This window comes from Oncorhynchus keta, chromosome 12, assembly GCF_023373465.1.
Source record: "Oncorhynchus keta strain PuntledgeMale-10-30-2019 chromosome 12, Oket_V2, whole genome shotgun sequence".
Lineage (NCBI taxonomy): Eukaryota > Metazoa > Chordata > Actinopteri > Salmoniformes > Salmonidae > Oncorhynchus > Oncorhynchus keta.
Genome location: NC_068432.1, coordinates 28,441,680 through 28,453,664, shown reverse-complemented (window position 1 = coordinate 28,453,664; position 11,985 = coordinate 28,441,680). Strand labels below are relative to the sequence as shown.

The following is an 11,985-nucleotide window of genomic DNA, read 5'->3' as shown; positions in this document are numbered from 1 at the left end:
TGACCGTAAGGCGCTACAGAGGAACAACAAGGAACTACAGTTGAAGTCGGAAGTTACATACACTTAATTTGGAGTAATTAAAACTTGTTTTTCAACCACTCCACAAATTTCTTGTTAACAAACTATAGTTTTGTCAAGTCGGTTAGGACATCTACCTTGTGCATGACACAAGTAATATTTCCAGCAATGGGGCGGCAGCGTAGCCTAGTGGTTAGAGCGTTGGACGGTTGCGAGTTCAAACCCCCGAGCTGACAAGGTACAAATCTGTCGTTCTGCCCCTGAACAGGCAGTTAACCCACTGTTCCCAGGTCATCATTGAAAATAAGAATATGTTCTTAACTGACTTGCCTGGTTAAATAAAGGTAAAAATTAAATTGTTTACAGACGTATTATTTCACTTATAATTCACTGTATCACAATTCCAGTGGGTCAGAAGTTTACATACACTAATTTGACTGTGCCTTTAAACAGCTTGGAAAATTCCAGAAAATGATGTCATGGCTTAAGAAGCTTTTGATCGGCTAATTTACATAATTTGAGTCAGTTGGAGGTGTACCTGTGGATGTATTTCAAGGCCTACCTTCAAACTCAGTGCCACTTTGCTTGACACCATGGGGAAATCAAAAGAAATCAGCCAAGGCCTCAGAAAAAAATTGTAGACCTCCACAAGTCTGGTTCATCCTTGGGAGCAATTTCCAAATGCCTGAAGGTACCACGTTCATCTGTACAAACAATAGTACACAAGTATAAACACCATGGGACCACACAGCCGCCATACCGCTCAGGAAGGAGACGCATTCTGTCTCCTAGAGATGAACGTACTTTGGTGCGAAAAGTGCAAATTAATCTCAGAACAACAGCAAAGAACCTTGTGAAGATGCTGGGGGAAACAGGTACAAAAGTATCTATATCCACAGTAAAACAAGTCCTATATCGACATGACCTGAAAGGCCGCTCAGCAAGGAAGAAGCCACTGCTCCAAAACAGCCATAAAAAAGCCAGACTAAGGTTTGCAACTGTACATGGGGACAAAGATCGTACTTTTTGGAGACATGTCCTATGGTCTGATGAAACAAAATAGAACTGTTTGGCCATAATGACCATCGTTATGTTTCAGAGGAAAAAGGGGGAGGCTTGCAAGCCGAAGAACACCATCCCAACCATGAAGCAAGTGGGTGGCAGCATCATGTTGTGGGGGTGCTTTGCTGCAGGAGGGACTGGTGCACTTCACAAAACAGATGGCATCATGAGGTAGGAAAATGATGTGGATATATGGAAGCAACATCTCAAGACATCAGTCAGGAAGTTAAAGCTTTGTCGGAAATGGGTCTTCCAAATGGACAATGACCCCAAGCATCCTTCCAAAGTTGTGGAAAATGGCTTAAGAACAACAAAGTCAAGGTATTGGAGTGGCCATCACAAAGCCCTGACCTCAATCCTATACATTTGTGGGCAGAACTGAAAAAGTGTGTGCGAGCAAGGAGGCCTACAAACCTGACTCAGTTACACCAACTCTGTCAGGAGGAATGGGCCAAAATTCACCCAACCTATTGTAGGAAGCTTGTGGAAGGCTACCCAAAATGTTTGACCCAAATTAAACAATTTAAAGGCAATGCTACCAAATATTAGTCGAGTGTACGTACATTTCTGACCCACTGGGAATGTGATGAAATAAATAAAAGTGGAAACAAATCATTATCTCTACTATTCTTCTGACATTTCACATTCTTAAAATAAAGTGGTGATCCTAACTGACCTAAGACAGGGAATTTTTACTAGGATTAAATGTCAGAAAAACTGAGTTTGAATGTATTTGGCTAAGGTGTATGTAAACTTCTGACTTCAACTGTATATACAGTGCCTTGCGAAAGTATTCGGCCCCCTTGAACTTTGCGACCTTTTGCCACATTTCAGGCTTCAAACATAAAGATATAAAACTGTATTTTTTTGTGAAGAATCAACAACAAGTGGGACACAATCATGAAGTGGAACGACATTTATTGGATATTTCAAACTTTTTTAACAAATCAAAAACTGAAAAATTGGGCGTGCTAAATTATTCAGCCCCTTTACTTTCAGTGCAGCAAACTCTCTCCAGAAGTTCAGTGAGGATCTCTGATGGCTGAGACGCAAAGAAAGTTCAAGGAGAGGGGCTACAAGAATGATCAGATTAATATTGCCATTGAGAAAATTCAAAACAAAACGAGACATGACCTTTTTCAAGGTCAGTCTCGCAAAAAGACGCATTCTTGCGTTTTAACTACCCGCTATTCAAAGTGCTCTGAACAAATTAAGGGAATTGTACACAAACATTGGCACGTCCTAAAATACTTTGATAGTCTCGGTAATGTGTTTTTGGACCTTCCCTTGGTCGTGGGGCAAAAATCTCAGAGACCAATTGGTAAACTCTGATTTACCACCCCAAGATATTCCTGAACAATGTCTATTTGCGCCCCTACTGGATGGAAATTACAAATGTAATGGCTGTGCTCAATGCAATGGCACTTATAGATCCTTCAAACACCCACAAACAGGGAAATCAATCCCAATAAAAGGTGTTATTACGTGCTCCACTAAGGCAGTTATTTATCTTATAACTTGTCCTTGTGGTAAAAATTATGTCAGATAAACAAAGCGCAAATTAAAAGTATGTATCTCAGAGCATCGTAGCACCATTAGGTGTAAAAACTTTACTTATCCAGTTGCGGCCCACTTCTTGGAGGCAGGCCACTCGATTTCGTCTCTGTGTTATATTGGCATCGAACATGTCACCCTCCCTAGGAGAGGGGGTGACCTTGATAATTTATTGTTAAAACGAGAGGCTGCCTGGATCTTTAATTTAAAGACCCTTGCGCCCTTCGGTCTCAACGTAGACTTTGATCTGAAGCCATTCTTGTGATTATTGTGACTTTGCCATTGTAATTGTGTGTAAACTTGTATCGTCAAATTTATCTATGATCGTATGCTATCCATTTGTTTGTATGCTGTTCTTTGTATGACATTTTAATATTTGATTATTAACCAATGATATTAGGCCACTCCTGGCCATGATTACAGACACCTGTGTCTTTTGACACTATATAAACGAGTCATCCCGCAGTGTTTGTGATTAGACCCTGATGAAGACAGCTTGGCTGTCGAAACGTTGGTATTCAATTTTTGCATCTGAGCTCCAAGAGTGTGCGGCTCTCTTTTATTTTCAAGTTTCTACTCCGCTAGCCAGCACCTCGTCTTAATAGGTGTGTGTTTCTTTTTCTTCTAAATCCAACCGCTTTGTCAGATTTCAAAAAGGGTCCCAGCTACACAATAAATGGTAATTTTGTTCGATAAATTCTTTCTTTATATCCCAAAAATGTCAGTTTAGTTGGCGCGCTTGATTCAGTAATCCACTCTTTCAAAATGCATACAAACGAATCCAAAAAGTAACCAGTAAAGTTTGTCCAAACAAGTCAAATGATGTTTCTAATTAATACTCAGGTACTCTAATATCTAAATAAACAATCAAATTTAAGACGGACAATAGTATTTTCAATAGGGAAGATAAATATCGAAGAGCGTCCACCTCATTCACGCGCAACAAAACTACATTTCTAATGAGAGACACCTTGGAAAAACTACAACTACTTAATCATTTTTCAAAAAACAAACCTGAAACCCTTTCTAAAGACTGTTGACATCTAGTGGAAGCCATATGAACTGCAATCGGGGAGCTATATATTTGTATATCCCATAGACAAGCATTGAAATGGACTGTGACCTCCAAAAATAATTTTCCAGATGGATTTTCTTTCGGTTTTCACCTGCAATATCAGTTCTGTTATACTCACAGACATCACTGTAACAATTCTAGAAACTTCAGAGTGTTTTCTATCCGATGTTGCCAATTATATGCATATCCTAGCTTCTGGACCTGAGTAATAGGCAGTTTACTTTGGGCAAATCATTAATTCGAACTTCCGAACACTGCCCCCTAGCCCTAAGAGGTTTTAACAGCTTCTACCCCCAAACCAATTAATCAAATAGCCACCCAGACTATTTGTTTGTTTTTTACACTGCTGCTACTCACTGTTTATTATCTATGCATAGTCACTTTACCCCTAACTACATGTACAAATTACCTCGACTAACCAGTACCCCCGCACATTGACTTGATAGGATAAAGTAATCCTTCTCACCCCCCCCCTTAAAAGATTTAGATGCACTATTGTAAAGTGGCTGTTCCACTGGATGTCATAAGGTGAATGCACCAATTTGTAAGTCGCTCTGGATAAGAGCGTCTGCTAAATGACTTAAATGTAAATGTAATGTAAATGTACCGGTACCCCCTTTATATAGCCTCGTTGTTTTTTATTTTATTGGGTTAATTTTCAAGCACTGCATCGCAATTTGGTAGGCCCGGGATTACCTTGTCCCATCACGCCCTAGTGGCTCCTGTGGCGGTCTGGGCGCATGCACACTGACACGGTCGCCAGTTGTATGATGCTTCCTCCGACACGTTGGTGCGGCTGGTTTCCAGGTTAAGTGAACAGTGTTATTTATAAAAATATAAATATAAAAAATATGGATAAAAATATCCCATTTACATAAATATTCAGACCCTTTAATGAGCACTTTGTTGAAGTACCTTTGGGCAATGATTACAGCCTCGAGCCTTCTTGGTTGTGACTCCACAAGCTTGGCACACCTGTATTTGGGGAGTTTCTCCCATTCATCTCTGCAGATCCTCTCAAGCTCTGTCAGGTTGAATTGGGAGTGTCGCTGCATAGCTATATCCAGGTCTCTCCAGAGATGTTTGATCGGGTTCAAGTGCAGGCTCTGGCTGGGCCACTCAAGGATATTCAGAGACTTGTCCCAAAGCAGCTCCTGCAATGTCTTGACTGTGTGTTTAGGGTAATTGTCCTGTTGGAAGGTGGACCTTCGACCCCGTCTGAGGTCCTGAGAGCTCTGGAGCAGGTTTTCATCAAGGATCTCTCTGTACTTTGATCTGTTCATCTTTCCATCGATCCTGACTAGTCTCCCAGTCCCTGCCACTGAAAAACATCCCCACAGCATGATACTGCCACCACCATGCTTCACCGTAGGGATGGTGCCAGGTTTCCTCCAGATTTGACGATTAGCATTCAGGCCAAAGAGTTCAATCTTGGTTTCATCAGACCAGAGAATCTTGTTTCTCATAATCTAAGAGTCAGCCTTTCAAAGCACTTAATGGCTACAGACATGAGTACTATGGGTCGGTAGTCATTTAGGCAGGTTACCTTAGTGTTCTTGGGCACAAGCACTTAATAGTGGGGATGTTGATGTTGTTAAACGCCACTTAAACGTGTACATGACACTGCAACAAAATTTCCCCATGGGGTCAATAAAGTCAGTAAAGTAAAGTAGTTTCAAAGAGCAAGGCAGAGGAAAAAAGCCTGTTATGGACAGTGATGCTGCACAGATGACAGGAGCAATGGAATAGAGATACGAAGGTCAGGCATTTATTTCAAGTACAGAAGAAAGTTGGGGAGGGGAGGACGGCAGGAAGGGACAGAAGAGAGGAGGCTATTTTTACAAGATTAAGGGTGGGACACAGCCGGTTGAATAACACCTTAAATGTGATAGGAAAGCATCCAACAGCAAAGTGTGGTTATTGCCAGGAAACACATACAGTGGAGCATGTATTGCTACAGTGTGGGCAGTATCAGAGGGAAAGAGAGGCTGAGATCTTGTATGAGGGAGAAGGGGATACAGGAAATTATATATTGAGTAGAACGTCATTAGATATAGTCTCAAATATTTTGTTATATATTTTTTTAATAGCAACGGGGCCGGCAGGTGGGATTTAGTTTATCCCTGTCTCTGGCCCACACTCCAGTACAGTAGGTGGCGGTAATGCACCATAACGTTGGATGTCAACCGCTGTTAAAGAAGAAGAATACACCGTTTGACGTCATAACCATGCGACACTCAAAAACTAATACGTGGGGAGGTGAGTTGGCGGAAAAAAAAACAACACTTTTTTGAGTGAGATTGTTTGAGAAACAAGTTGACTCATTTAGCTGTTTATTTATTTGATTTAAAATCTATTTTTTTCTTAAGAATTGCAAACAGTAAGTATGTTTTCTGGCCAGAGGCTAACTAGACGACTTGCCATCGAACCAACGTTAGCTCGCTAACACGGTGGCCAGTTAACGTTAGTTACCTTGCTTACCAAACAACAAGGACTGAATCCCGAGGCTTCTGTTATTTTGCATTTTAAACATTTTCGAACTGTTGATAACATAACATCAAGCTAATCAGTACCATGAGTTTGACGATGGAGACCAGTGTCTCTTTCCTCAAATATGAACTTGCATCGACCATTGAACAGGCAGTGAGGTGTGCAGTAGAAGCCGTTCTGAAGGAAACTGCTCGAGTAGTCGGTATCAAACTGGCCGCAGCTCGGACAGCTGCTGCTGAGTCCCATCGTGAGAACCAAAGTTTGAGAGAGAGACTTGACGTATCTGAGGGTGAACTCAAAGCAACACGGTACTACATGACAGCAGCCGAGAACAACATCAAACAGTGTTTACTCCTTAATCACAACCAGCCTACATCAGGTGCTTTAGGACCTGGTTCGGAAGAGTCTCCTTTTCTCTTTCCCCCCACTGCTTCGGGGAGTCCTTCCAATATGCTCACGACCCGTGGCCCCAAGTCGTTTCGAGCCTCATCCACACGATCACAGTTTTCTAAGTCACTCCCCAGTGTAGGTCTTTGCTTACCAACAGTGCAGCATGAATGGCCCAGGAGCAGCGAAAACGCGAGAAGAATACGGACATCCTCCACTGTCTCTTCTACCAATCCCTCACAAACATCCAAAGTGCCACAATTAGAGGTTGGAAACTCATCTCATCACACTGAGGAGGATACAGAGGGTCAATTCTACATTACAGACGAAGGGGTTGCAGAGAAAGGTAGGCTTACGCCCTACACAAACATTTATACTGGGCGATTCCACTCCAGCTCAGCCCAAAAATATTTAGGGTATCTCAGATTTTATAGTCAATTCTCACAACTTCATTGGGAGAAAGGATGTTTAACATGCATTTTACCTTTTTCACAAACAATTTGTGAAAAAATGACACATGGTTCCTGAAAGACTTTATGATTTGTGAACCATACACGATTCAGACATGTGTCATTATACTCCTCAATAGTGTGCTCTAAAATATGGAGTGTGGCTATATTCTTTAGAAAAAAATTCACAAATGTATTCAACATAAGATGCCCTTTTTGATTTATCTTATTTTTTAGACATTGTTTGCAACAATATACTCCTCAAACACATCACATTTCCAGAGTGGGCTCTTTTGAAGAAATTATCAATTTTATACATAGAAATTGACATTATAGTTCATTAACCAACCACTGCCCTCCTGTAGGATTCAGCAAATCACCATCAGAGGGAGTTATAATATATGCCATTTAGCAGATGCTGTTATCCAATTCACCCTGCAGTCATGCGTGCATACATTTTACATGTGGGTGGTCCCGGGAATCTAACCCACTATCCTGACATTACAAGCGCCATGCTCTACCAACTAAGGTACAGAGGACCACTGTGTTTCCCTTGAATCCATTTTTTCATTCACTGTATTGTTCATAAAATTGATCAGAACTTTAAAAGTAACAGTCCCCACTCAGGAAATGTGACATACTTGTATATTGTTTAAAACAATGTCTAAAAATGTACCAAATCAAAAAGGGTACTTTTGAAATATTAGTTTTAATGTTGAATAAATGCATGTGTAAAATTGTATTTTATAATATAGCGATTCTCCATATTTTTGAGCACTCTTATTAGGAGTATAACGACATTAAGCTGTATCATGTACGGTTCATCGATCATTGGGTCCAAGTATAGGTCTAAAAAGGACCCAAAATTGCCATTTATTTATTTTAATCATGATTACAAATGTAAAAAGCATATCTCACACCCATCTTCCCAATTAAGTTTCTATGTGATAATTGTCAGAACAATCTGAGATACCAAAAATATATTCAGGCTATGCTGGCATGGAATTCCCCTATTTTCACGTACTCAACAAATGAAAAGTCTCCTACTGATCATGATGATATAACTTATCTCTCTCAGAGTACAAAGTCCGTGCAACTGGAGGAGAGGACTCTGGAATAATTCAACAGGAGCAGGAGGGAGGAACAGTGGCAGCAGAGGACCCTCACAGAACTTCTATTACCAACTTTGAGTTGGAGATGGGCCAGAGTCACCCAGCAGGCAATGTGAATGACCTGGGCCTGATCCAGGTGCTCGATGAGGTGGATGAAGTTAAAAGAACAGTTAAAATTGAAAACGACCCTGAGGTCCCAAGTATGCTGGAGTCCCACCTCCCTGGGTCATCACAACAACTGCCACAGATGCCAGCTCACATTGATAATGATGGTGACAATGATGGTAACTTCATGGGGTCTGTCCCACCCTCTGCAGGGGACGCTGGTCTTCTAGGGGCTTTTGAAGTCCGAAGGGAGAGCTCGGATAAGGTGCATCGTTGCAATGTGTGTGGCCGGGGATTCCGCCGCTTCTACTGCTTGAAGACACACCAGCGCATTCACACGGGTGAGCGGCCATATCCCTGCAGGTATTGCGAGAAGCGTTTCCGACACCTGGACAGTCTGCATAAGCACCAGCGCATCCACACTGGGGAGAGGCCCTACCGCTGTGCCCAGTGTGGCTGCTGTTTCAGAGAGCTAGGCCAGCTCAAGAAGCACAGGCTGACCCACTCACCTGCTCCCACCACACCCCACCCGGTAGTGGCACTGTCTCTACTCCAAGCAGGGCCCTCCTATACATGGCCACACCTCCACTCACAGTCCCTGGATTCCTAATCAGGATGGATTTGGTACACACATTCATATAAACATATTTTGTAAACATGATATGATGGTACTAATTTTGTGTGTTAAGTTCACCCTAATCATCACGGTCCTAGAAGTGTTACTACAGACCCGGGTTAATTCCCGGGCTGTGCCACAACCGGCTTTGGCCGGGAGTCCCATAGGATGGCGCACAATTGGCCCAGCGTCGTCCGGGTTAGTGCTCATCGCACTCTAGCGGTTCCGAAATTTTGGGAGAAAGGAGGGTAAAAAACAAGTAAAGAATAATCTATTTCTATTACTGCTTGTTCACAATGTTCTTAATTGGCATAAAAGGGTGTTCATTATGCAGTCACAGATATGAGCAGGTCTGCAGATTCTGCCTGGAAAGGTTTATACAACAGTTTGGCTTCGAGGGTTGATTTTCGTTAACTACACACCTGGTAAAATGGAAATACAGAACACACTGAGTTGATAGCACAATACAGAAATTAATAGTGTATTTTAGTTGGTATTACATGCAGATCTTTATCAACAGTGTAACACTATAATTATAAAGCCAAAACTGAAGGGAAAATATGTATTTAAATTGATGCTTCTGTTGTATATAGTTTTCATTAGCCTGTTCATTTTGAACAGCAAAAAATTTATGTTGTACGTTTTTGATTTACCTAAAAAAGTCACATTTTCAGAGTGGTATTGGATTATTTTGTTTAGTATTGTTACAGTAAAATATGACTTCATAAACAGTACCCAAGACACCAAGTTTATTCATGATAAAATATAGTTATTACAATATGTTCTACACATCATAAAACGCAGATAACTATACTACCCGTCCTTGCTGTCTGGCATTGCTCATCTAGGGCCCTGTGTTTTGTACAATCATGTAACAGCAAGATTTTTCTCCATTGTAGAGTAATAGTGAAGACATCAACTATGAAATAACACATGGAATCATGTAGTAACCAAAAAAGTGTTCCACAAATAAAAATATATTTTAGATTAAATATTATTCAAAGTAGCCACCCTTTGCCTTGATGACAGCTTTGCACATGCTTGGCATTCTTTCAACCAGCTTCATGAGGTAGTCACCTGGAATGCATTTCAATTAACAGGTGTGCCTTAAGTTAATTTGTGGAATTTCTTTCCCTTATGCATTTGAGCCAATCAGTTGTGTTGTGACAAGGTAGGGTTGGTATATAGAAGATAGCCCTATTTGGTTAAAGACCAAGTTCCGTACCATGGCAAGAACTGCTCAAATAAGCCAAGAGAAACGACAGTCCATCATTTCTTTAAGACAAAGGTCAGTAAGGTAGCCTAGTGGTTAGAGAGTTGGGCCAGTAACCGGAAGGTTGGATCGAATCCCCGAGCTGACAAGGTAAAAATCTGTTGTTCTGCCCCTGAACAAGGCAGTTAACCCACTGTTCCGAGGCCATCATTGTAAATAAGAATTTGTTCTTAACTGACTTGCCTAGTTAAATAAAAAAACTAATAGTCACTCCTGAAACTTTGACAGTTTCTTCAAGTGCAGTTGCAAAAACCAAGTACTATGATGAAACTAGCTCTCCATGAGGACTGCCACAGGAAAGGAAGACCCAGAGTTACCTCAGCTGCAGAGGATAGGTTTATTAGAAATAACCGCACCTCAGATTGCAGCCCAAATAAATGCTTCACAGAGTTCAAGTAACAGACACATCTCAACATGTTCAGAGGAGACTGAATCAGGCCTAAAATATATTTTGATTTGTTTAACACTTCATTGGTTACTACATGATTCCATATGTGTTCTTTCATAGTGTTGATGTCTTCACTATCATTCAACAAAGTAGAAAATTGTAAAAAATAAAGAAAAACTCTTGAATGAGTAGGTGTGTCCAAATTTTGACTGGTACTGTATTTGTTGTGTTTTCATAAACCACATTTTCATCCACAGTTTTTATGCAGGTAAAGTCATACCAAATAAATAATAATCACGACAGCTGCGATGGAAACAGGACGTTTTAGTACAATTTTATAAATGCTGACAGATCATTTGTTTATTCAACATAGTAGGATCTTTATGTGTCGGTAAAATTAATTATGTGAATAAAGGCAGTGGAAAAGCCTTTATGTGCATATATTGATATAATAACCATCATATCGAAGTAAACTTGATATGGTGTGTGGTCCTCCCACTACGACTCGTCTGGAAAGCGTGCAGCTTATTAGACTACAGATGAACAGTGGTGTAAAGTATGTTACATGACCAAAAGTATGTGGACACCTGCTCATCGAACATATCATTCCAAAATCATGGTTCTTTAACAGCCTCCACTCTTCTGGGAAGGCTTTCCACTAGATTTTGGAACATTGCTGCGGGGACTCGCTTTCATTCAGCCACAAGAGCATTAGTGAGGTTAGGCACTGATGTTGGGTGATTAGGTCTGGCTCACAGTCGGCGTTCCAATTCATCCTAAAGGTGGTCGATCGGGTTGAGGTCAGGGCTCTGTGGAGGCCAGTCAAGTTCTTCCACACCAATCTCGACAAACCATTTCTGTATGGACCTCGCTTTGTGCACGGGGGCATTGTCATGCTGAAACAGGAAAGGGCCTTCCCCAAACTCTGCCACAAAGTTGGAAGTGCAGAATCGTTTAGAATCTCGTTGTATGCTGCAGCGTTAAGATTTCCTTTCACTGAACCATGAAAAACAACCCCAGACCATTATTCCTCCTTCACCAAACTTTACAGTTGGCACTATGCATTCGGGCAGGTAGCGTTCTCCTGGCATCCGCCAAACCCAGATTTGTCTGTCGGACTGCCATATGGTGAAGCGTGATTCTTCACTCCCAAGAACGCGTTTCCACTGCTCCAGACTACAATGAGACGATTGGTTAGAGCGTTGGGCCAGTAACCGAAAGGTTGCTGGATCGAATCCCTGAGCTGACAAGGTAAAAATATGTTGTTCTGACCCTGAGCAAGACAGTTAACCCACTGTTCCCCGGGCGTCAAAGATGTGGATGTCGATTAAGGTAGCACTCCGCACCGCTGATTCAGAGGGGTTGGGTTAAATGCAGAAGACACATTTCAGTTGAAAGCATTCAATTGTACAACTGACTAGGTATCCCCCTTTCCCAATGGCGGTGAGCTTTACAC

General features: G+C 41.4%; 1 protein-coding gene across 1 annotated transcript; it reads left to right on the top strand.

The window, feature by feature from the left end:
• Window positions 1-5,924: 5,924 nt before the first annotated feature.
• Window positions 5,925-10,732, top strand: LOC118391229 (B-cell lymphoma 6 protein homolog). The gene is made up of 2 exons (XM_035782403.2): window positions 5,925-6,932; window positions 8,114-10,732. The coding sequence occupies exons 1-2, from the start codon at window positions 6,284-6,286 to the stop codon at window positions 8,860-8,862; spliced, it is 1,398 nt and encodes a 465-aa protein (XP_035638296.1). The 5' UTR covers window positions 5,925-6,283; the 3' UTR covers window positions 8,863-10,732.
• Window positions 10,733-11,985: the final 1,253 nt, after the last annotated feature.

What these genes read in the sequence shown, in the direction of transcription:
- LOC118391229 (XM_035782403.2), top strand. Translation starts at nt 6,284, where the DNA reads ATGAGTTTGACGATGGAGACCAGTGTCTCTTTCCTCAAATATGAACTT. An exon ending in CGAAGGGGTTGCAGAGAAAG is followed by an intron (nt 6,933 to 8,113) that starts GTAGGCTTACGC and finishes TATCTCTCTCAG; the next exon opens with AGTACAAAGTCCGTGCAACT.